Source organism: Erythrolamprus reginae, chromosome 2 (genome assembly GCF_031021105.1).
Source record: "Erythrolamprus reginae isolate rEryReg1 chromosome 2, rEryReg1.hap1, whole genome shotgun sequence".
Taxonomy (NCBI): Eukaryota; Metazoa; Chordata; class Lepidosauria; order Squamata; family Dipsadidae; genus Erythrolamprus; species Erythrolamprus reginae.
In genome coordinates this window covers 79,191,138-79,216,269 of record NC_091951.1, presented here as the reverse complement: position 1 = coordinate 79,216,269, position 25,132 = coordinate 79,191,138, and the positions used below count along the sequence as shown (strand labels likewise).

At 38.5% G+C, this 25,132-nt stretch overlaps 1 protein-coding gene across 3 annotated transcripts; it reads left to right on the top strand.

The window, feature by feature from the left end:
- Positions 1-374: 374 nt before the first annotated feature.
- Positions 375-21,318, top strand: IP6K2 (inositol hexakisphosphate kinase 2). 3 transcript variants are annotated; one of them, XM_070738417.1, is made up of 6 exons: positions 375-506; positions 13,837-14,134; positions 16,260-16,482; positions 17,067-17,242; positions 18,485-18,660; positions 20,526-21,318. In XM_070738417.1, exons 2-6 carry the CDS (start codon positions 13,933-13,935, stop codon positions 21,021-21,023), a joined length of 1,275 nt encoding a protein of 424 aa, XP_070594518.1. In that variant the 5' UTR covers positions 375-506; positions 13,837-13,932; the 3' UTR covers positions 21,024-21,318. The 3 variants fall into 3 exon arrangements, with proteins under 3 accessions (XP_070594518.1, XP_070594519.1, XP_070594517.1); XM_070738418.1 differs by having other exon boundaries at positions 490-819; XM_070738416.1 differs by lacking the exon at positions 375-506 and having other exon boundaries at positions 11,568-14,134.
- The last annotated feature ends 3,814 nt before the right edge of the window (positions 21,319-25,132 follow it).

Here is a 25,132-nt window from a genome sequence, read left to right as displayed (position 1 = left end):
TTGACTCAGCCTTCCACCCTTCCCAGGCCAGTACAATGAGGACCTAGATTGTTGGGGGCAATATATGCTGACTCTGTAAAGTGCTTAGAGAGGGCTGTAAAGCAGTATGTAAGTCTAATGCTACGCTGTGCTATTTAGGCAGCATTCTCCCGCTCCCCTCAGATTGCGGCTGCTACTAGAAGCCCGCCGGTCTCGCGCGGCCCCTCCCGCCTCCCCTCCGCCGGTCTCCCGAAGTCCCCATCTCTCCTCTTCTCACCCTCCCCTTCCCCACCATCACGCGGCGCACGATGCCCGGTCGCCCGCCTCGGCTCCCCTAGTAACAGAAATCCTGATTCCTTCGCCTCCAATCAGCAGAGGCTGACTCCCTCTGAGCCAATGGCGACGGCCGGGGCGGGGCTTGTTCCTCTATCCGCGCGGGGGGCCCCCGCTCCGCTCCGCACCGCCATTTTGCCCTGTGAGGAACAAAAGAATTGAGGCGGCCGTTGGTTTGGAGCTGATTGTGGAAGGTAATGAGGCAGCTTTGTTCTTGGGGTTTTTTCTCCCCTCTGTCTTGGATGCGCTCGGCGCTCGGCGCTTGGTGGCAAATCCGAAAAGGCCGCGTCGTATCCGGCGCCCTCCGCCTCTTATTACGGCCAGAGCCGTAATAGAGCAACTGCCTTTCGTTACAGCTTAAAAACACTGTAACCGGCAGCGGTTGGGGGGGGGGGGGACCACTTTCACCCTCTCTTTCCTGAAGGAAGGCAGTCGAAAACGGCTCCTTGTTGTCCTGCTTTAAAGGGGAGGGCAGCCCGTTTGAGGTAACCCGCTTTTGATCCCAAGGTTGGTGAAAACCCTAATAATAATTCTGGGCATGTTATCCTTCTCAAGCGAAAGTTTAAAAGGGGGGAGCGTGGGATGTATGCGGCAGTTAAAGAAAGCAAATCTGCCTGTGTGTCCTCCCGGCTGCCCGAACGCATTGGGGACTTTGAACGCCGGCTTCTTTTCCCAGTCGGCCAGCCCGGTAGGAATTGGCTTGGTCAAAATCCATTCAAATACTGCGGCTCAGGAGTTGGGATGCATAGAGCCACCGGAGGCATTTAGAAAAGGGGGGGGGAGGTGTTTAGGGGGGGGGGTTCAGTGGCCAGCACAAATTATTTCTTATTTAAGAAATTAAAAAAGGGAAGGGTACAAATCTGTGAGCTGCCAAGAAGTTAACCAAGAAATAAGGTTTTCTGCTTGAGCGAATGCTGGCTGGGGAATTATGGGAGTTGAAGTCCAGTTTTCTTCAAGTTTCCAAGGTTGGGAAACACTGGACAAGATGACCTACAAGGTCTCTTCCAACTATAAATAAATAAATAAATAAATAAATAAGAAATAAAACCAAAAACAAAAAGAACTTTCCTCCTGTATGGACTTAACTTCTATAGAGTGTCAACTTCTATAGAGTGTCACAGGAAATGCCATTCCTGGCACTCCTCTAAACTTTGTAGTCATAGTCACATCGAGACATCCAAATATCTTTTTCCAAGACCTTCATGGCTGCTTTATGAAGTGCCAGGCTGCTGGGGAGTATTTCTTGATTGCTTGTTCCTTTACTGCTGATGGCTGGTCCTAAAAGGCAGAAACATAGAAAGTCCAGTCGGGAGGATAATCAAGCACTTAAAACTTATACAGTATACCGCTTCACAATATCTCTGCTCTAGAAGCAGCAGGTCAGAAGAGGATGGGTTAATTGAAACTTGTTATATGTGGGGGGTGAAGTTCAAAGCTTCTATTGTTAGAGGAAATAAATGACTCATTGTTAGGGAATTTTTTTTTAAAAGATGTGCATATGCCATTCTCTATTGTGTATTCACTTCCTCTATTGTGTTTACAGTTAGAGGTCCGTGTTTTGAAACACTTTGAAGGTGTTTATTTATTTACTTATTGTATTTATATGCTGCTCACTCCAAAGGTACTCTGAGCTGCTAACAATAGGAATAAATACCACAACAGTGCAAAGGGAAAAGCTTCCCCCTCCCCCCAATGTTTGTAAGTTTTAAATTGACTTCTCCATTGATAGGCTCCTAAAATAAAATGCAGAAAATGTACTGCCTTGCATTTAAATAAAAACATATCTGTCTTTTTGGGGGGATATTAGATTGTCTGTTGTACATGGCTGACTTTAATGATGTTCTACTCTGATCTTTTAAAACTGACTTTGTTTTTTATAGATTCTTCTGAACTATATGTTGGAGTGCATAACATATTAAGCAATATAAGCATGTTATAAATAATAGAATCCCCTTCAGCCATGTATTTGGGATCAACTAAATAAAGTTTGAACTCAATAAAGTAGGGCTGTAGAAAACACCTTGCTTAAAAAAAAGATCTATTCTTACATGTTTTTTTTAATTCATAGTTTGATGCACAAACTAAATGCTGGATTCTTGTCATTGACTTAATAACAGTGCATAAATGCTCCTTCTTTCAGAACAATCTTTCAGAACAAGGAGCTTAAAGTAATACATAGCAGTGCAAATACATTAAAATGAGCAATATTAAGGTATGCATACAATAATAAAGGAAAGCACAGCCACTTTATAAGATATAAAATTCTTCCTATTAAAAATATTTCCTCTCATGAATAAAAATAATGTTTGCTCTTGCTAAGCCTTTAGGGTTCACCAAATACCGGTACATTACAGAATAATTGAAAGTTGAGTGCCATATAAGATTAAATTATTGTTATTATTATTATTATTATTATTACTACTACTACTACTACTACTACTACTACTACTACTACTACTACCACTACCACTAAATTGGTTTTATCAACTAAGTACTTGTGTGATTCAGTGTGGTAATCAGTAGTGCATGTATAATTGTGGAGTATAACCAGGAAACCTAGATTCAGGAACACTCTTGGACATAGAAAATCACTGTGTGACTTACAGGCAAGTTATTATCTCTCAATTAATATAGGTCAAATATGCTGCCTTTCATGAAGGTTGCTTTAAGAAAATTTGGAATGTATGCTACTTTGAATCCTGGTGGAAGATAGGATATAAATCTAACTAACAATAAAATTACATGGATTTAATTGAAGGTTGAATAAGTAAAAATAATGTACTGGAACTACAGTTCATTCGGGGAATCAAAGATGCTATCAGTGTAGAAACATGGAACCTTAATTTCTGGTCTTAGCCTAGTATTGGCTGTGTTTACATGATATAAAGGTAAAAACTTGATTTGAACTGAATTCCTTGCATAAAACTGTCATTTTCTTGGCAACAATTCAGAAATGGTTTTCCACTGTCTTCCTGAGCTGCCTTTCTTGTTTTCTTTCCTATAACAGGATTTTATAAAAATCCCCATCCAAATATTAATGAATACTGTTTGTTTGTTTGATTGATTGATTGATTTTTATGCCACCCTTCTCCTTAGACTCAGGATGGCTTGCAACATGTTAGCAATAGCACTTTTTAACAGAGCCAGCATATTGCCCCCACAATCCGGGTCCTCATTTTACCCACCTCGGAAGGATGGAAGCCTGAGTCAACCTTGAGCCGGTGATGAGATTTGAACCGCTGACCTCCAGATCTACAGTCAGCTTCAGTGGCCTGCAGTACAGCACTCTACCTGCTGCGCCATCCCGGCTCGTGTTCAAATTTAGCTGTGCATCATAAAATAAACATAGTGATTGTACTATATGCTAGGCTAAAATATGATTGAGAAATGCAAATAATTCCATCTAGTTTAATAAAAGAGCTAATACCCTTTTAGAGGTATCAAATGGAGACTGCACAATCATCTGTTGGTTTAATCTGAACTCTTGCAAAGGTCAGGTGGTTAAGATGGTGATGTAATGATCAGGTACAGTATTGCTGCATTTAACAGTTGCAAAGCATTCATAGAATTGAAAAGCAACTGACTCTTCCACAATGTTGAGAGAATGTGCTTTATTGATTTGATGATAATAATAATAATAATAATAATAATAATAATAATAATAATAATAGATTTGTATGCCGCCCCCTCCGAAAACAGTGGACAGAAAACACAAATATCTTAAGCTAGCCATTTTTAGTTAAGTTTAGAAGGTATTGCATGCTTAGAGCCAGAATCAGAGAAATAACTGGTATTGATAAAGACATGTGTCAAGATTGTGTTCAAACAAGATAAAGCTGTGGTAGAAAATTTTAATTGTAAACAACAACAACAATAATAATAATAATAATAATAATAATAATAATAATAATAATTTATTAGATTTGTATGCCGCCCCTCTCTGAAGACTCCGAACAATCTCCGTGGATCTAAATGTTCAATTCTGAGAAATAAAGAAAGTGAAGAAAATATATTTAGATATGCAATAAATTACTTTTGTATCAAACAAATGTATTTGCATTGCATATCCACAGATGATGCTAATGCGTGTACATAGACCACTCAAAATAATTGGAAGCAAGAAACAACTCCTTTCTAAGGATAAATTTTATTTCCTGCATTATTCATCAAGTTATGGGAATGAGCACAATTCACCGAGTCTACGGAAAGGGGCGGCATACAAATCAAATAAATAAATAAATAAATACATACATAAATAAAATAAATAAATTATATCATGACAAGAGTTTTTCATGAATGAGCATGCTTGCTTGGAATTATGGGAGCAGTAGTTCAAAACATCTGGAGGGTATTAAGTTGCAGGACTATGTTTAGAACAGTGGTTCTCAACTTGTGGTCCATGGACCCTGGGGTCACGATGTCGTTACATGGTATCCGTGAAAGCTTGAAGAAATGTTATATTTTAAATTTTGAGTTAAATCTTGGTCTATGGCCATGGTTCATGGCTACAAAAGGTATTTAAAGGAGTCTGTGGTGAAGAAAAGGTTGAGATCCACTGCTCTAGAATGTACTTTTAGCATATGTGTGTGCGCGTTAAGAATTTGAAGAAATGAATGGGGCTTTCTGGATCATAGGCATGACTATAGCAATAGCACTTACTTATATACTGCTCCATAGTGCTTTACAGCACCCTGTGAGTGGTTTACAATCTTGGCATATTGCTCCCAACAATCGGAGTCCTCATTTTACTGACCTCAATAGGATGGAAGGCTGAATCAACCTTGAGTTGGCAAGAATAGAAGTGTTGGCAGAATTAGCCTTCAATAATGCCTTCTAAGCAATGCACCACCAAGGCTTCATATACATACAGCGAAGGGAAGGCCTTGGAATGATTTTGGAAGCAAGTCTGTAGTATATCTAAACATTGGCTATTTAGAAGGAAAGGAAAATAATTGGCATGGCGAATGTGTTAATTTAAGAAAGGAGGGAAAGCTGCTACTGAATTGTTGCTTATTTCCTGAATTTCCTGGTTGGTTCTGAGTTAAAACAATATAATTTTTCTGCTTCTTAGAAACCTCTACAAATTGGCATATTTTATGATTTCATGCATATTGAACTACAAACCTGACCATGAGATTTTAATCTTGTGCATTGTGCAAATCCTATCCATGTGTTCTATTTATAGCCAGTATATTGCATATGAGTCAATTTAGTAACTCCGGGTTATATTCTTTATGCTATTCTCACAAATAAAGTCTGCAAATAAAAGTCTTTCCTATATGTCATCTATTTTAGAAAGCAAGTCTTAGATCAACATTAAATGCAAGTAATTAACAATTATGCAATTGGAAAATTGACACTGTTCTTATTGACCAATCCTGGCCATTTTCAGCCATCCAGAAGGAGCCTATTTTCAACTGGTACTATTCTATAAATTTAGTGTAAAGCGGTGCTTAATATTTTTTTTGTGTTAAAGTGCTAACAGAAGTGGGACAAATGGGTATTACTCCTGTTTTCTCCCAAGGAGGATTTTCAAATGATCCTCTGAAGTTAGATACACATTTAAGCTGCCTCCATACTTGTCATTTGAAGGTGAAATCATGAGAATATGATCTCTAAAATAACAAGGCACTTTTATATTGCACTTAGAAGGATATGAAGATGAGACCTTAGAATTTGCTGTAATAGATTAGATCAAGGAGTATAAGAAAAATAATTGGTACATATTAAAAATATGCTTTGTGTAGGTGTTTTACCTTCTTAGCTGAAGTTCAGATTCTTTGGTAAATGAAAAGAATCGGAAGAAGGTAACTAAAATGTATGATGGGATAGCTTTAGTTATTGATATCAATATTTTCACTTTACTAATTCAACTTATCTAATAAACTTAATGTTTATCTGAAGCACTGTTTATATGTTCAAATCTAAACAGGTGGACTTTTAGCTCTTTAGCAATAAAATTGAGCTAGGGTTTTCTAATCAGGAAAAAACAAACGTGCTGAATCAACCTAGATCTAAATCATGGCAATTCTTTATAGCCAAAGCTGCTCTATTATTCCATTGGGGAGGTTAAAAATAAACACAATATGTTTTCTAGCAATTGATCTTGTTATGGGTAGTTACAAATGCTTAGATGTTAGAGATTTAGAGCTTTTCCCTTTAATCACTTTGATTGCTCTAGTTCTTGAACGGCAGGTAGAAAAGAAATTTCATATAAAAAAGGACATTGGATTTTAAATTATTCCCCTTAAGAGTTAAATCTGTTGATAAAATAAAAAGTCTTATTTGGAATAAAAAATATATTGTCATCTAGAATACACCCAAAACCATGGTCTGGCATGCCAAAAACCGGGCTGTGCAAATAAGTGAAGCACCATCTGTGGGATTCAGCAGCATGCAAAACCACACCCTCTCCATTCCGCAGAAAATCCCCTCTCCACGGAACTGGTCCCTGGTACCCAAAAGGTTCGAGGCAACTGATTTAGAACTTGAGATGTATTTCCTTTTTCAGTAATTTAATTGTTCTGAATTTATTAAAATCCTACTTTTAACTCTAGTTTCCCTTCAAATCTGGAGAAGATTACACAATCATTTGTTCTTTCTTTCATAAATTAAGGTTAGTATCATATGAAGCTGATCTTTTTGTACCTTCCTTCATTCTCTAAAAGAGAAAGAACAATACAAGAGTTACTTATTTAGTTACAGGATTTATATGACTGCCAAACTCCCAAAAATGCAACTTTGGGTGGTTTATAGCAATAAAAACAGCCAATCCATATATTTTCTTCCATTAGGCAAATGAGAGTAGATCTCAACAACAGTATTTTATTTGCTTTCCACTTATTCCTGTGCGCTACTTAGAGAGTCCAAGCATCCTGTCTGGGGGTAAATTCTGTCTGATTGGCAAGAGACTGAGTTACAAATTCCATCCCACGTCGCAGGGGAACAACAGCAGCACCAGTGGCTGAGTTAAAGTCAGGCCGCTTAATCTTTAGCGCTCTGTTGTCTGATCAACGATGCCGTTGCTCCTTTCGGAATTGTGCTGAGGCAGACCGAGGCTTCGGTTTTGCAGTAAGCAGTGGCTGCCTCAATTTGCACTTGGAAGCGGTTTCGCGCCAATTATTAAATTGTGGCGCTTGCAACGGTGTTGTTGGTTTTGAGTCTTTATCTACTGACTGTGCTTACAAACCATGTTGTCGCTTTTGGGGCCAATTTCATTTGGTGCCATTTCTCCTCTTCATAGAGCTGGTCACTGCATAAGAGGTGGTACTTTCTCCAAAGCTCTTTGTTGTCATCCAATAGGAGTGGATCCAGCCTGGCTCCATCACTGCCCCCAGTGGGATGGACAAGAAGATGTATACTGTTGAGCAGGACCTAGAGGAGCTACTGAAGTTACTGACCGTGGATGCTCCCCGGCCACTCTGACATCAGCAGCCCTCCTCCCTTCTGACACAACAGAGGGCCTAAGGGCTGAGGACAGCAGATTGTCTGCTCATAAAGTGCACCAAGTGGCCACTTGAGTGATTCAATCAGCTATGGCTGCATTCTTCACTAGAGCATCCCTACTATGACTGCGCCAGATGCAGGCCCAAGCATCTTCTAAGGGCACCAGGCAGCATCAAGATATCAGTAATTTGATAGCAGGTGCCGAATATCAGCAGATGTAACCCTCGATGGGGCCAAGTTCACTTCGAGGACAGTGGCGTCTAATGTCACGTCCAGGCTGCGCCATTAGCAGGCCGATATGAAATCTAAGTGGAGACTAGCCTCAGCCCCCTTTAAGGGAGGCAATCTTTTGGGGGGAGGTGCTAGACCATATCCTAGTGGAGGGTAAGGATAAGAGGAAGTCTGCTCCTCACATCTACAGGAGGATGGAGCAAAGGATTACCCCTTACTATCTCGGACAGCCCTTTTGGGCCTCTAGGGTTCTGCTCTACCTTTCCAAGAAGAGGCCACAAAGAGGTCTATGATGGAGGCTGAGATCCAGCACTTGCTGGACATCCAGGCCATCGAGCTGGTGCCAGTGGGACAGCGGGTTCTGGGTTTTTACTCAATCTTCTTTCTGGTCCCAAAACGTTCAGTGTGTGTGTGTATGTGTGTGTGTGGAGTGCCATTCTAGATTTGAAGAAGCTCAATATACATTTAATGTACAAACACTTCAAAATGCAATCCCTACTTTCCATTCTGGGTTATTCCATTCTGGGTTTCATAAGACAGAGAGATCTCTTAACATCAATACAACTCAAGGAGGCTTACCTCCATGTACCCATCAGACCGTCCCACAGGAAGTTCATCAGATTCTCTTATGCAGGGCTCCACTTCTAGACAAGGCTCCGCCTTTCAGCCTCTCATTTGTCCACAGAACCTTCATTAAACAGCTCATCTTTGAGCGAGACAGACCACTGCAACTAGTGCCATTGGTTCTTCTTTCCCAATTTTAGGGAAGATGATCTCCTGTCTGGCAATTGTTCCCTGGGCATGGTTGCATGCCCGGACCCTGCAATGGCTCCTGCTACCAAGTCAAAGATCAGGAGGCAGCAATTCCAACACGAATCCAGATCTCTCGGAGGATGTGCCAATCCCTAGACTGGTGGATGTCAGCAGCCATGGAAAAAGGCTGGGACTCCCAACTCCCACCTGCAATCCTGGGTGACCCAAGCTCAGTGCTCCCCAGAAGAGCGTCAAAACAACATCAGTTGGTTGGAGCTAAGAGCAGCACTGCACCATTTCCAAAGGATGTTGTCAGGTCATCACATTTTATTGTTAATAGACAATGTAGCAACCAAAGCACATTTGAACCTACGGAGTCACACGTTCCAAGGACCTGATGTGTGAAGGTCCTTGGGCCCTTGGACAGAGAGACACTTAGAAGCAGAGAACATTTCCGGAGTCTCCAATACACAGGCGTACTGGCTGAGCAGGACAACCATCGATCAATTCAAGTGGTGTCTTCACGTAGAGCTGTTTCAATGACTCAGAGAAATTTGGCCATCCCAGGTGTGGACCTATTTGCCAGTCCAATGAACACTCAATTGCTGAGGTTCTTTTCCAGGTTCGAGACCCATGGGGCCAAAGGAACCAATGTTCTCTGCTGCCCGTGGTCTCCCGGCCTCTCATCCTGAGGGTCATCAGAAAGTTCTTGGCGGAGGAGGCGGAGATTCTTCTCATGGCACCCCACTGGCCCAGGCACCAGTGGTTTGTGGACCTGGTGAGCCTATCCATCTCTCATCCCTAGAGGATACCCCCAGACAGGTTCTCCCTTAGCCAGGGGGCCTTAACCCACTCAGAGCATCAATGTCTCCCTTTCCAATTGAAAGGGAGATCTTGAAGAAGAGACCATTTCTCTGGGAGAGTAGTTTCGACTATTTAGGCCTCTTGACAACCTTCAATAAACAGGATATACAAAGCCACCTGGATGGCCTTTTGCTGCTGGTGCACTAAGGAGAAGCTAGTTCCCACATTGGCATCAGTTCTGAATGTTCTTGATTTCCTTTAGAAGGGACTTGACAAGGGATTGTCTGCTAACACCCTCCACAGGCAAGTGGCTGCCTTAGCCACCTAAGGGTGTGTGTAGTTTTTTTAAAAAGGAGTGTCCAACCTTTAGAAGTGGAACCTATATACCACCAGTGGTATATAGATATCCCAATTGGGACATGTCATTAGTACTACAGGCCCTCATATCTTCTCTGTTCGAGTCATTAGGATCCACCAGCTTCATACTGCAGACCTTTAAGGTTGCCTTTCTCATAGCTATCACATTTGCTGGGCAAATTTCCAAGCTGGTGGCCCTTTCTCTGCATAGAGACTTGTGTGTTTTCCATCCAATCTATGATTGGATCCAACATTCATTCTCAAAATTAACTCCTGGTTTCACAGAACCCAGGAGGTCATCTAGCTGGATTTTTGCCCAAATCCCAGCCATGCTTGAGAATCGCGGTAGCATATCTTGGATGTCCACAGAGCCCTTCGCAAGTACATTCAGGAGGACTGCCCCTTTCAGGAGGAGGACATAATCCTTATTTGTTTTGTTTCAACCGACATCCATGGGCAAGAAGGTGACTCCATCCACCATAGGACACTGGTTAAAGGCATGCATTGCATTGACCTACCAACATCAGGCCAGGTCTTCTTCAGGCCACATCATAGTCCATTCAACCACAAATGGAGCCACCACAGCCGCTTAGGCAAGGCAAGCATCAATTCAGGAAATTTTTAGGGCGGCAACTCGGGCCTCTCCTTCACCATTTATCAGGAATTACAAATTGGACATATTTGCCTTGGCTGAGGGTTCTTGTTGTGGGGACTCTAGACCAGTCTCCTTTCCGCCCTGTGGATTTAGCTTAGGTATATCCCATGCTTGGACTCTCCAAGCAGTGCACAGGAAATAGAACATTAGACTTACCTGAACATTCATTCTATGTGCGCTGCAGGAGAGTCCAGTCCCACCCTGGTTCCTTACAGGTAATGTGTCCAGGAGTGGTCAATTTCATCATATTGGCTATGTCCTCTCAATATCTAAGTCTCTTGAAAAACGAGCTCAGCCAGGTGAAAGAGATGTGGCCAAAGAATTTGCAACTCTGTTTCTGGCCAGACAGACTTTACCCCTGGACAGGATGCTTGGACTTTCCTGCAGATCACTTAGAATGAATATTCAAGTAAGTCCAACATTCTTTTGATCTCAGATGTTCTTTGCAATATTGCTATTGGTTCACTTGGATTCTTGAGCAGTGCTGTACAATTTAACATTAGTGCAGCAGCTCTCTTTTGTTTCTGTATTTTTTGAACAAATTATATCCGTCAGTTCCTATATTCCAGTTCAGAAGAGTCATCCCAGCAATTCTTAAACTCTTTGAGTCATATTGTCCTTATGAACATTTTTCACTCATTAAGGAGATGTAACATTTTCAAGGGCAATCTTCACATTAACTAGAGTATTACGAAATGTTTTGTTACACATGTTCTGAGAAAAATGGATATTTTGCTTACCCAGGCATACGACAGAACTTTAATGATTATGTGTGTTTAGATGTAGATCTGTTGAATCATGCCCTGGCTAATACATAAGAGACTTCACGTTTGTAAATTCACAGATATCAAAATTCCCTATGGTCGTTGTTTGGTATGCTGAAAGAAAACAAGTTATAATGAGCTCACAAGGGATGATTGTGAGATGAGAATAGTATGCTTTTCATACTTGTATGTTTTTCTCTGAAGAGCATGAGTTCTGGATAAGATTTTGGTATTTTTACTGGATAACGTGCTCTCCCTCTCAATGTGTGTTTTATGATGTTATGGCAAAAATGTTTGAACAATAATTTGATAACTTCAATGTAAATCAGGTTGTTGTTTTTTTAAAAAAGCACACATCTTTGCTTATTTGAAAATAAGACCCACCAGAAGTTTATGCTCCAGATGATTAGGCATAAATAAAGTCAAATCATCTTCATTTTAAACTTAAGTCCTAGAGATCCAATGGATGTCTGCTTTTTTTCTTGGCATTAATATGGAAATGTTTTCCCATTACATTGTACCAGGCTGTGTTTGATTTACCATATAGCTCTCGAATTTTAACAATAAGTTATTTGCCTTGACAGAAAAATAATAACAGTGCCACCTTCTGGACATCTCTTTGTTACAGAAATGAGCTTGGTTCAGTAATTGAGAGCTTTTGGCTCTAGTGACCAGCTAGAAAAATAAATATTAAATATGTTTACTGCTTACCTTTTAGATGAATATTATGCTATAATAAGCATTCTTCCATTTAATTTATTTCAATAACTTTAATATATTTTGCACAGTAGAATTTCTAGTATTTGGTATCATGATGATGTGCTAAGCTGACATACACAGATTTGGTTATGCAATATCGAAAGCCTCCCTTCCTCACCCTCCCTATGCTTCTATAAATGTACCTATTGATAAACAAAATAATGGCTTTTGTAATCTCTTGGCATTAGTTATAGGATAGTTGCAATTCTGTGGACTTTTTGGGAAATAAACATAACTTAATTCTTTGAGATTTGTTTTTGACTTAATATGCTCTGTAATGGTTTACATTGGGATCTTATATTTAAGTATGTCTAAAAATAGGTTTGTGACCTAGAACACTTTGTGGTCTCTTAGAATTAAGTGAATTCTTATTCATGTAATACTCTTTAGTACTCTGCAATTAAACACAAAGTTGTTTTTAGATAGATAAATTAAAAGATAAAATCAGTAGCTTAATTTATATAAAGCCCCTTATATTTACTGCTAAGAGACATTATCTTCTATTTTTGAAAAAGATAATATATTGAATAATACATATATTGAATGTTTAACCGTACTATTTAAAATTTTAAACATTAGCTTGCATGTACACAAATTCTTGCTAGGTTAAACTTAAAATTGTCTTTTATGCTTTTTTGGACTTCTTTGTTAGTGGTAAAAATATTTGTGAAACTACATGAAGATTTTCAGAAGTCATAAATTGAGGAGATCTGTATTTCTTTTTAAAAATGACCTCGATGCATGACTTTTCCCCCAAGGCTGCTTCCATAGAGTATTTTTGGAAAGGTTGAGGTTGTTTTTCAACTTACTTTTGAATTTAATGTTGATAGCTTGACTTGAGATTTTAGCAAGAATAACAAAATAATGGAGTGGGAAGAGACCTTGAGGTCTTCCAGTGCCCCCACCCCAACCCAAGCAGAAGACCTTATACTATTCTGGACAAATGACTGCCCAGCCTCTTCTTTAAAATCTCCAGTGCGCCATTCCACTGATTAATTGCTCTCACGCTCAGGAAATTTCTTTTTAGTTCTAGGTTGGATCTCTTTGATAAAGCTCCTTATATTTACTGCTAAGAAAAATTATCTTCTATTTTTTTCAAAGATAATATATTGAATATGCATATATATAATGATACCGTGGGTCTACTTCTTGTCCTATGCTGTATTTTTGTCTGATGTCCACTTTGAAAATTAAAGCAATATTTTGGATTCTTTGTAAGAGTTGCTCTAGATAGGCTATAGTCAATAATTTTATTTTAAATAGTATAGGGAAGCCTGCGTGCATGTATTAGATGATAAAGGGGGAAAAAATAAATGGAAACTAGGCTAGCTCATTATCTGTATTGTGATATAGAAAAAAAGGTTGAAAAGCGTAATGCATCTCCTTGTGCCCTGTGCCTTTTGTGTGATAAGAAACCTAGTTGAAAGCAAATATGAACACTGAAAGAAGTGTGAGTAACATTCTTCCTCCCCTCTTTCTGCTGACGTTCTCCCTACTTTGCAAGAGACACACCTAGTAGCTCTCTGCTGATGCTCATTGGCTAATACTATGTGGGGCGTGGTATGCAGACTTTTGCATGACCTCACTCCTGTTTGTCTCCGTGCTCAGATCCGGCTGTCTGTTTTCAGTTTCAGCTTTTGTGCCGAGAGTTTCACTTCTGCTTCTTTCCTGGATGCAACGAAAAAATCTTTAGCTTTGGTGTTCCAGACAAAATAGAATAAAGACATGGGGATTTTTTTTCTTTTTTCTTTCTAGAGACTTACTAACCTGGAATAAATACTTTCTGGAGGAGCAGTTCTGTGTGAGTTGCTTTCACCACCGTCCCATTGGTCTATCTAATGTCCTACAAGGATGAGTCCGGCATTTGGAGCTATGGAAGTGGAGCATTATTCCAAAGGCGTCCTCTTGGAGCCTTTTGTTCATCAGGTTGGGGGTCACTCCTGTGTCCTCCGGTTTAATGACAAGACCATCTGTAAGCCCCTTATTCAGAGAGAACATCAGTTCTATGAGACTCTTCCCGCTGAAATGCGTAAATTCACTCCTCAGTATGAAGGTATGTTGCCATCTTTAGAAGGGGGCTGGGTTTAATCCATGTAGTAAAGTCCAATGCTCTTTTTGTCCTTAAAATCTCTTTCGCGTAAGAGATTTTAGGGGATTTCTTTTCATATATTTTGATGTTGTCTGAGCCAGGCTGTGGAGTTGCAGGGTGGAGATGCTTGCCAGTGGGTCTTTGGGCTGACTAACAGCATTAGAGTAGAACAACTCTGCTGATGATAGCCTATAAATCGCCCTTAGGCACAGGTAGGTAAGTATATTGATAACAGTTTGTAAGTGTTTTCAGTAATAATATTTTTTTTCCTTTCTGGTTTTTAAACCATGGGTTTTTTTTTGAAAAACCTAGTATTGAATAAACTGCATAAGTCATGCTGCCTAGTGGAAGCTTAACAAGGATTTTCAGATGATCGCTACTGCTTACATTATGATCATGCTATATAAACAAGTTGTCATAGTAATGAAAATAAAAAATTACTGTTAAACATAATCAGCTTGATTTTTAATCTTAAAGAAATGGGGGAAAAATACTGTGGCCAATAGGTAGGCAAAAGGTGAAGTATTGTTGATGAGGCTGTAAAAGATGATGGTATGTGGAAGTGGATATTCCAGTTCTTTTTACCATTGTACGTATTAGTTGACCAAGACTTTTAGTTTTTCATCTTGCAAAGATTTAATTAACAATAACTTGAATTTGAAATTTTGAAGTTTTGATATTGTATTCTATTTGTTCATTTAATAAAACGCTTTCCCCCAATTGTTCTATATTGTTTGGACCAAAGACTAAGATAAAATGCTTTTTAGCTGTATTTCTGTAATGGTATTCATATTTACTGAATATTTAAATGTTTTTGATCATGAACTTTCAGAATTGATAGATGAATGTGTGCTTTATGATATTGACTAAATGTAATAAATTGTACTAGCAGATGTGGTTTTTCTCTTGTGGAGATGTATGGGTGGGATTAAGGGGGGGAGCCTTATTTGGTCCATTTCTGTTGTTTTTTCCAGGATAAAGCCAAAGGCCATTTTCTAGCCGGCTTCCCCCCTTTCCTGTAGCTCTTTCTCGTATGGGCAGCAGGACTGTCAGTCAGAGCTTCTGCACTCCCTACCCTTGCTCCTGTAGGCCCCACAGCTGCCTGCCCTGCTCAGAAGTGCCAGCCTCTCGCCACGAACTCTAGTGATGAGCGGCAAGAATGTGCAAATTGATTGATTTCAGGATAAAGAGAGAGACCTGAGGAAAAAAAAAACCCCATTCAGCCAGTTGTTACAACTTCTGCCATAACTTTCCTATATGGCATGGGGCTGCATTCCTGTCAGAACTGTCCTCTCAAAACATAACACAGTGCTCTAGAGACTTTGAGATGAGGAGGCAAAAATGCTTTCAAGGTTCACCATGTTTTTGATGTATCTTGAGTTAAATTTGTTTTGTACTTCATTTTGTTATTTCATTTATGAGATGCTACATAACTGAAACCAATAAAATATATTCCCCAGAGGAAAAATAAATCATTGTAAATTAAACGTGGTGATTCTGAGTGGAAGCCTTTGAATTAGTTGTCTGTTGTAATGTGTGATGTTGTTCTTGTTTTGCTCTACTCTTGCAAGCTTTTCTTTGTCTCTGGAACCTATTAAGAATATTCCCAAAAGCCTGGGTTTTGGATGAATGCTTTTAGATTTGCTGTGGAGCAAAACTTAAAGCTTTTGGTGTTTCTCTGCAGGGTATATCCCCCTGCAAGATGTAAATATGCAATGTTTTACATCTCTCCTAGGGTCAGATAAGCCAGGTTTTAAAAACATAATAAAAATTTTCAATAATTGAAAATGTCTCCTGTTATTATTTGAGTCTTACTGTGCTCACAAGAAAGAGAAGAACCTTCTATATCATTAATGTGTTGTCTTCATGATAAATTGTCTTCTCTGTGAGGTGTCAACTTTGTCTAGATGTTTTGATATTTGTTAGGTTGACAGATGAGTTTTGGCCTGTGGCAAGATAAAAAACTAAGGATTTGGGGTAAGAGAAAAACCAAAGTTGCTATATTCTTAGTGTAAAATTATGTTGTGTTGTGATGTTTTTATGTTTACTTCTCCTATTCTAAATTGAGTATCTCATATTTCTTCTTAAGGTGTGGTATCTGTAAGCTTTGAAGAAGATGAAGATGGAGACTTGTGTCTAATAGCCTATCCATTAAATGGAGATCATGATAACTTGGAAAGTGTAGATAATTCTGATTGTGAACCCAAAAATAAATTGATGCGGTGGAGTAATAAAAAGACTGTTTTGCTAGAAAATGAAAAGTTAACTAAAGAATGGGTCAGGCAGCATAGAAAAGAAGAAAAAATCAAAAGGTAATTGACAAAATATTATGTTTCCTCATTTTTGAAAATATATACTTAGTACTCCTTGATTATAAAAGACATGCAACAGATTCACCTGCATTTAATAAATCTGTGTTTTATATGTAGGAATTTTGTGCAGATGAGAGCATACTAAGTAATTACTTGGAATAAGCTCAGTGAACCTAGTGGAAATTTATGGCAATTGATAAAATAGGCTTTATAATATAAACAAAATGCTTTTTAGCATTTTTTACAATATCAGATTACTATATACAGGTTTAAATTTGTGTGTTCTATCACATCAACCTGATGCTCAGAAAAGAGCATATTCTCACTTAAAAGCTATAAAATATATTTTACGGTATAAACTTTGGTGGCTTATCCATCCTTGATAAGATGCAAGTGCTCTTTGAAAAAAATGGTTTTTGATTGAGAGAAAATTGTAACAAATTGTTTAGATAATATCAATGATGGCTATCACTCAGTTATAAATATATTATGAAAAAAGTGAAATTGGCACGTTACTGTATTCAATTTATATTTGAAAATATTTAATACTTGCATTTGACCACAAACATTTTATTTTGTTCCAGTCACAAGTTAGAGGAGGAATTTGAATTGCTTAAGAAATCGGAATTATTGTATTATAGTGTTGAAAAAAAGGGGAATGTCAGTTCACAATTTAAGCACCATAATCCTTGGAGTATGAAGTGCCATCAGCAGCAACTCCAGCAAATGAAGGAAAATGCAAAACATCGAAATCAATATAGTATCCTTTGTATATTTTATGCTATTTTGTATAAAGACTGCAGAAAACTAGGAAATATTAAATTACTTAAAGCAGACGTACAATTCAAATTCTGGACATCTGTTGTGTTAAAAGGATTATTTCTGCTATTGAGTATTCCGGCTGTTGTAATGTTTCTTAGGAGAAATCTACTAGCAGACCCTTGCAAATCAGCTGTCTTTACCGCTACTTATGATTAGCTTGTGTCCTCTGTTGTTTGATGACAGGACTGATTATGATGTGGGCTTCTGCAATAAAGAAGGAGCTGTAGAAGGTCAAAAGGCATTCCAAGACAGTTGTTTGTATTTATATAAATTCATTTTAAATTAAGAATATGCTATAGTTAAATCTAGATTACGAATGGACATTTTCAGTGCCATCAGAGTCATTGGCAGCTTGTCATCCGAACAACTTCACATCAGTTTTGCTTTGGGTTTTGTCAGTACAAAGATCAATTTGCCTTTTTATGCATATTTTTATTATACAAGCACATATTTTAAATGATGTTGTTTACTATTAAGTATAATCCATTTTATATTTTCAAGAAACAGCTACTCATTTCATTCTTAAACCCATCTTATATAAATTGATCATATCTTGATGGGGGGAAGTGTTGTTTGAAGTGTCTAATATTTTAGTTGATTGTGAGGTTTTTTTCAGAACAATTGTCAAACAAGACTCTGCTCTCTTATAACATTTTTCATTTCATTGGACAATATAGCAATCAAGACATTAGACTATAAATGGCTTATGTGTAGCCAATTGAGTTTATCCTGTAATCTAATATTTAATTTAAGTTGAAGGCAGATATTTCAGTTGCTTATTTATTTATTAATCAAATTTAGGTAGCCGCTCATTTCACCGATATACTGTTATTTGGTGCATAACAGTATATCATTTCAGTCAGACCCCGTGGATTAGGTCAACATGTTAGATTTCACTCATTGATAATTCCTGCCATTGTTTGCGGCAGAGATTCTCAACCTTTTCTTTACCACAGATCCCCTTTAAATACCTTTTGTGGCCACAGACTATGGCCATGGACCCCCAAGACTTAAGATTTAAATCATAACATTTCTTCAAGCCTTCCTGGACCTCCTGTGATGAAATTGCTGCCCTTCAATGGTTCGCATACCACAGTTGAGAACTAGTGGTTTTACAGGATTTATTTTTATTTCAAGTGTAAACAAGTTACTAGTCATATCATTTTCCTTAACTAAATAGAATTTATTTTACTCGAAAACCTGACCTCACGATACGAGGTGCCTTGTGTGTTGGATCTCAAGATGGGAACCCGGCAGCACGGAGATGATGCGTCTGAAGAAAAGAAAGCTAACCAGATCCGGAAATGCCAGCAGAGTACTTCAGCAGTTATAGGAGTTCGTGTGTGTGGTATGCAGGTAAGTTTTAAACGGAGGAATAATTCATACTTGGTATGAACTACTTGCAACTAAAAATGACTGTGTGAAACCAATACCTACTTATTTGTATTTGTACATCACCCAGAGTCTCTGTGTGAGAGAGATGGGCAGTTTTGAAATGTGAAAAATAAATAAAAATAAATCAACTTCAATTTGACAGTACAATATGAACAGTACAGTTCAATAAAGGAAAATATTTGTAGCTCAAGGTAGAAATGAAGGGTCCTTGGTGCTCTCTGAATTTGTCTGTTTTCTTGCAGATGTTTCATTACCCAAATTAGGTAATCTCATCAGACTAGCACCAAGCACCCTGATCCTTAGTTCACTATAAGTTTTGTTTGAGGAAGATGAGCTTTTGTTACAGCTGGCATGAAATAGTTGAATGAAGGGGAGTGAGAATTAATATTTCTGTACAATCTGAAAATAATTCTGCCTTGAGTCTTACCTGCACAGTAATTCAGTTATATTTTTTCTACACAATTTTATAATCCCCCCTTTTCATAATTTTCTAGTTGATAGTTTTTTCGTCTTGCTCAAGAAAGCTCCAGAAGATGACCATACAACTGTAATGATCTGGATAGGCACTTAGCCCAATTTGCATGTATAATTGAACTAGAATGTCAAATAACATTTTTATGAAATAGTATCATACTTTTCAATTCATTTTTGTGATTGTAGAGATATTTTTTTCCTTTCATATATTTTCCTGCATAGAGAAGTGACGGAACTATTTCGTCTTCTTTCCTGAGCAGATGCAGAATCCTTCAGCTAGCTGTGTTGCAATATACCACCTTGTCCCCTTCATAGGAAATTACAATAGATAGTATGATGCATGAGGTCAAGACATGAGTTATGTTTTAATCTTCTGCCGCATGAATCCCAGCGGCCGATAAGGTTCCACAGAGTTGGCCTTCTCCAGGCCCCGTCGACTAAACAATGTCATCTGGCGGGCACCAGGGAAGAGCCTTCTCTGTGGTGGCCCCGGCCCTCTGGAATTAAGTCCCCCCAGAGATTAGAACTGCCCTCACCCTCCCTGTCTTTTGTAAATTGCTTAATATCCACCTATATCGCCAGGCATGGGAGAATTGAATCACCTCCCCCAGGCTTACAGAGTTTTATGTATGGTATGCTTGTGTTGTATGGTTTTTTAAATGACGGGTTTTTAGATGCTTTCTTTTAATTATTAGATTTGTTACACTGTATATTGTTTTTATTATTGTTGTGAGCTGCCCCGAGTCTACGGAGAGGGACGGCATACACTTTTAATAAATCATCATCATCATCATCATCATCATGTATATGGGCTGACTAGTCTGCCTTCACTGTAATAAAAAAGTAGAAATCATTGCATTCAGGTTAATTCTTCCAAACTATAGATTTCTCCTGTGTATTATTTTAGGTGTGACATAGACCACCATGTGATTATAATTTTAAATACTATTTTTCTCTTTCATGTATAGGCCACTGAGTATTCTAAGCAGTAGTACTTAAGTTCCAGTAACTTTGCCAACAGAGTTAACAAGCACAGGCGTGATACTTCTTTTTATGAGCTGAGTTATGGAGTGACATTATGCATGCTAGGACTTGATTTTCAAAACAATGTGCAAACATATTTATAATCTACTTAAATTATTTTGTTATATCTCTTATTTTTAAACAGTGTATATCTGAAAAAATTACTTTTCAGGGGAAGAAATATGTTAGAAAATTGGTAGCAAGTGGAATAATCTCCACTTTACTTCAGCTGTGGCAGAGTAATAAACCAGTTAATATTGTACTGTTTTATTTCAGTGCTACCTCTTTATGGTGCTAACAGATGCCCCCCCCCTTTTCCCCCCCTATAGGTTTATCAGCCAGATTCTGGACACTTAATGTTTATGAATAAATACCATGGGAGAAAACTTTCAGTCCAAGGATTTAAAGAAGCACTTTACCAGTTTTTTCATAATGGCAAATATCTGCGACGAGAACTCTTTGAATCCGTTCTAAAGAAACTAACTGAATTAAAATCAGTCTTAGAGAAGCAGGAATCCTACCGCTTTTACTCCAGCTCTTTGCTGATTATTTATGATGGGAAGGAATTAGAAGATGTGGTAGTGGACTCGGACCCTGAAGATATTGAAGGTCTTTCAGAGGAATCATCAGACGAATCAGCACATGCATATGCCTACAAGCCTAAAATGAGTTCCGTTGATGTTCGAATGATAGACTTTGCCCACACTACATGCCGGTATTACGGAGAAGATAGCGTGGTGCATGAGGGCCAAGATACGGGTTATGTTTTTGGACTTCAAAACTTAATACATATTATTAAAGAATTAAGGGACGAAAGTAGTGAATAAACATTTTAGAATGAAAAACTGTAGAAAGCACTATAATGACTCTTTGTATTCCAGAAATACTGACCACTTTCTTGTGGTAGCAGCCTGTACAGTCTGTATTGGGATAGCCCCAGCAGAGTCGGAGCTGTTCAAAAGAGGGCATTTCCATTTAGCAGTGCTACATTTAGCACTGATACATCTGGGTATCTTTATTATTTATTTTAACTCTCGTAAACATTCCATATTCGATTATCCAGATACCTCCGTTATTCCTCTGTGTATATGTATCAATAAAATATTTTTGTTCATTGTAAAAGATGACGTCCTCTTTCCAACCTGTCAATCATTTATTAAAATATCCTGGATGTTACTATTGCATTGCACACACTAACTTTAAATTAAGGTCCTCATAAAATAAAAGTGTTATTTTCAGGAATTAAACTTTTTTTTCCCAAAACAATTGGAACGAAGAAACATCTATACAAAATTTATGGGATACCACGAAAGCGTATATAAGAGGAGTGACAATATCACATTCAGCTAAATTAAAGAAAATTAAAACCCAACAGCTAAAAGAATATCAAATGAAAATTAAACAAATGAGGACCCGGATTGTGGGGGCAATAGCCTAGCTCTGTTAAAAAGTGCTATTGCTAACATGTTGTAAGCCGCCCTGAGTCTAAGGAGAAGGGCGGCATAAAAATCGAATAAATAAATAAATAAATAAATTAGATATGCAAAAAGACATATTAAATGAAGAACTAAAAGAGGAAAAAGATAAATTTAAACACAAAATTAATCTAATAACAAGATGAAATAGCATTTAAATTAAAAATGGCCAAGCAAAATTATTTTGAAAATACAAACAAACCTGGTAGATGGCTAGCCTATAAACTTAAAAAAGAAGAACAATATATACAATTTCTATAAGACGACAAAGAAAGGAAACAAGCCACAATAGAGGCAAAAAAACACAATGGTCTTCTACATGGTCATAAAAAATACAGTAAAACAGAGTGACACTTTTCCCCCACCTCCCCAGGAAATGAGGTGTAATAATCATCAGGGTAATATGTAGGATGTCTCACGTTCTTGTTAAACTACCAAGCATTGGAGTTTTGTATCATGCAAGTAGATGTTGGAGCTTGATGTCACTTAAGAAGAGTGATGCTGAATCAGGCCAAAGCCCATCGAGTCCAGCATTCTGTGTCACACAGTGTCCCACCAATTGTACATGGGGATCATGAGCAGAAAGAGAAGGCAAGACTCCCTTTCCCCTGACCCCCAACAAATGGTACTCAAGGGAATCCTGCCTTCCTCAACCAACATCGAGGCGGCACATGGACATCCGTTTCAATAACCATTGATACACTTGGCATCCATGAATCTGTCTAATCCTGCCTTGAAGCTATCAAAAGCTGACAGCTGTCATGACCTTCTGGAAGTGAATTCCATAAACCATGATTTATCGTTGGTTTATCAGTGTTTATCAGTGTTTCCATAGTCTTGATCTTTCCACCTATGCCCATAGTCTTGATCTTGCTAATAATTCTGTTCTATGCATTTTCTTCTTGGTTAAAACTTTTGAAGTTTGCTTTGCTCAGCTAAGTGACACTCTTAGCCCTCACTTTGGAACTTTGAGTAGGTCTATTGGAAACCTAAACACTACCTTATTTGCAATGGATTTCTGCATATACAGTATAGGAAATTTATTCTCACCATGCAATTCTCCAAAACTAGTCATCCTGACTCATCTGAATTTGATTTATGAAATTGCCCATAATGGCATCCATTAGCTCAAGGTACGATTGCTTTATTATTCGCTGAAAAATGAGGGTATGCTGAATTTTCTGAATCAAAACATCCATGTTGATTTTTAAAAGTAAAAATTTCACAGCTGCTCCACAGAATTCCTTTCACTGGGTACAAAAGGGATCACATCACCCCTTTTAACTGTCTTGACAGAGGAAAACTGAATCGTTGTAAAGCAGCATCCTCAGCTTGCCAGTCTTAGAAGGTGGACAGCCATGTAGAGGTTGTAAAACCATTTACTGACTTAAAAAATATTTTTAAACCATGTAAGTATGGTTTATATAGTTTAATAACCATATGAACCATTTATATTGTTTTAAATATACCATATAAATATAAAGTGAGCTCAGTTTTCATTCTTGATAAAATGGATTGTAATTCCATTGCCTTCAATGTCCCGGGGTGGGTGAGTGGATTTGGAGAACGGCTGTATGGTACTCGGCATTTTCAAGTTTTAACTACTGCTTGCCCATTATGAGAAACAATATAGGTTGATGGCTGTGAATATGCTGTGAATAATGAAAATCTATAAAGTGTAATTATGGTTCTTTTTTCCCTGTTCAGTGCAATGGAATGGTAGAAAGTAATTGTGTAAAGTGTCCTGGGACTCTGGAACCAAATTTGACGTGCAGGAAAAAACTGATAAAAGAAAGATTTGAGTTTGAAAATCTGTCATATCAAACTCAGGGTTGCAGAGAAAAACAACTCAGAAAAAAATCCCTCCAATACTGCCAGATCTGTACCATTTTATACATTATTCTAGTCGTTTATAGATACATAACTAATATTTTACCAGTAGTAGAAATAATTTGGTGGAAAGATATGTTGACATTTATGACCTTAAATATAGTTTCAGTTATTGAGAGATTTTGTTGTTAGCTACCTTATGAAATCTTATTAAAGAGAGATCATGATAGGAGAGAAATACATATACAGAATAGAATGTAGCCATAACTTTGTGGTGGGCACATACATTTCACTGGCATCTTCAGTGGCTTAATTATGTAATATTAGCTTCTGATATGGATGGATGGAGAATTCTTACCTGGCAGCATCCATAAAATCCAAGAAATAAAATTAGGCCAAGTGATGACAAATGCAAAACGGCTTGATGACACCTCAGAACAAGATACTATTTTGCCTCTTATTATTTCCCTGTTTATTACAATAAAACTTTTCCATTTGGGTCTGCAATTGCCATGAAAATCATGCAAATAAATACAGGTTAAGACAACCCCACTTCACGTATCTGTTGCTCTCCTTTGACTGCAATTTCAACACTTCATTGCTTAAAATGTTATGACTCAGTATGGGTGGAATTGCTTTCAATGAAAAGGGCAGGATTTTTACACGAGATAAGTCTTAGCCAATCTCATACAGGCAACATATTGCCTGTGTGAAATTGCAATGTTGAGATTGCAAATCGGGTCCATGAGCTGTTTGCAACGGGGCCATAGAAGCAGCATGCGAGCATGTGCCTGCATTCCTGTTTCTGCAAGCTGTGGGCGAGCGTGTTGCACATATGTTCCATTTGTGTGATGACTTGTGGGAAGCCATCCCTTCTCCCCCATCCCGCCGGTCCACAAAGTGGAAATGTTGGGAAAATGGCTGCAAATAATAGAATCTAATTGAAAATCAGTTTGCTGCAGAAGATATCATGTGACTAGTTTTCTGTTTGATATATTGAAGGTTTTCCAATACTATTCCATTCATTGCTATCAAATTTGTTTTTTTAAAAACCAGCTGGGTTTCAGATATGGCATCAACCTCGACCCCAGGGAAGGGGGGGAGGAGTGGCTATTATAGCCAGGGAGAGCCTTTGCCTACGTGGACTCATTGCTCCGGAAATTGCGGGTTGCGAGTCATTCTTGATGAAGTTGGACTTAGGGGTTCAGGTGGGCTTATTTCTCATGTACCTGCCTCCCAGCTGCGTGTCAAAAGCCCTGCCTGTGCTACTCGAGGAGGTAGCCGGGTTGGCGGTGGAGTTCCCCAGACTTATTGTCTTGGGGGACTTCAACCTGCCGTCACTCGGCGAAACCTCTGGGTTGGCACAGGAGTTCATGGCCACCATGACAGCCATGGACCTGACTCAAGTAGTACAGGGTCCGACTCATGAGGGGGGGCACGCACCCGACATGGTATTCCTTTCCGAGCAATTGAGTAATGGTCTGAGACTAAGGGGCTTAGAAGCAGTGCCTTTGTCATGGTCAGACCATTTTCTACTACGGCTTGACTTCCTGGCTCCAATCCTTCCCCGCAGGGAGGCGGAACCAATTAAGATGTTCCGCCCCAGACGCCTGATGGACCCAGAGGGCTTT

Bases quoted from the DNA above. Each gene is read 5' to 3' on its own strand.
- IP6K2 (XM_070738417.1), top strand. From the start codon at position 13,933: ATGAGTCCGGCATTTGGAGCTATGGAAGTGGAGCATTATTCCAAAGGC. The intron at 14,135-16,259 runs GTATGTTGCCAT...TTTCTTCTTAAG, and splicing joins ATTCACTCCTCAGTATGAAG to GTGTGGTATCTGTAAGCTTT. The intron at 16,483-17,066 runs GTAATTGACAAA...ATTTTGTTCCAG, and splicing joins AAAGAAGAAAAAATCAAAAG to TCACAAGTTAGAGGAGGAAT.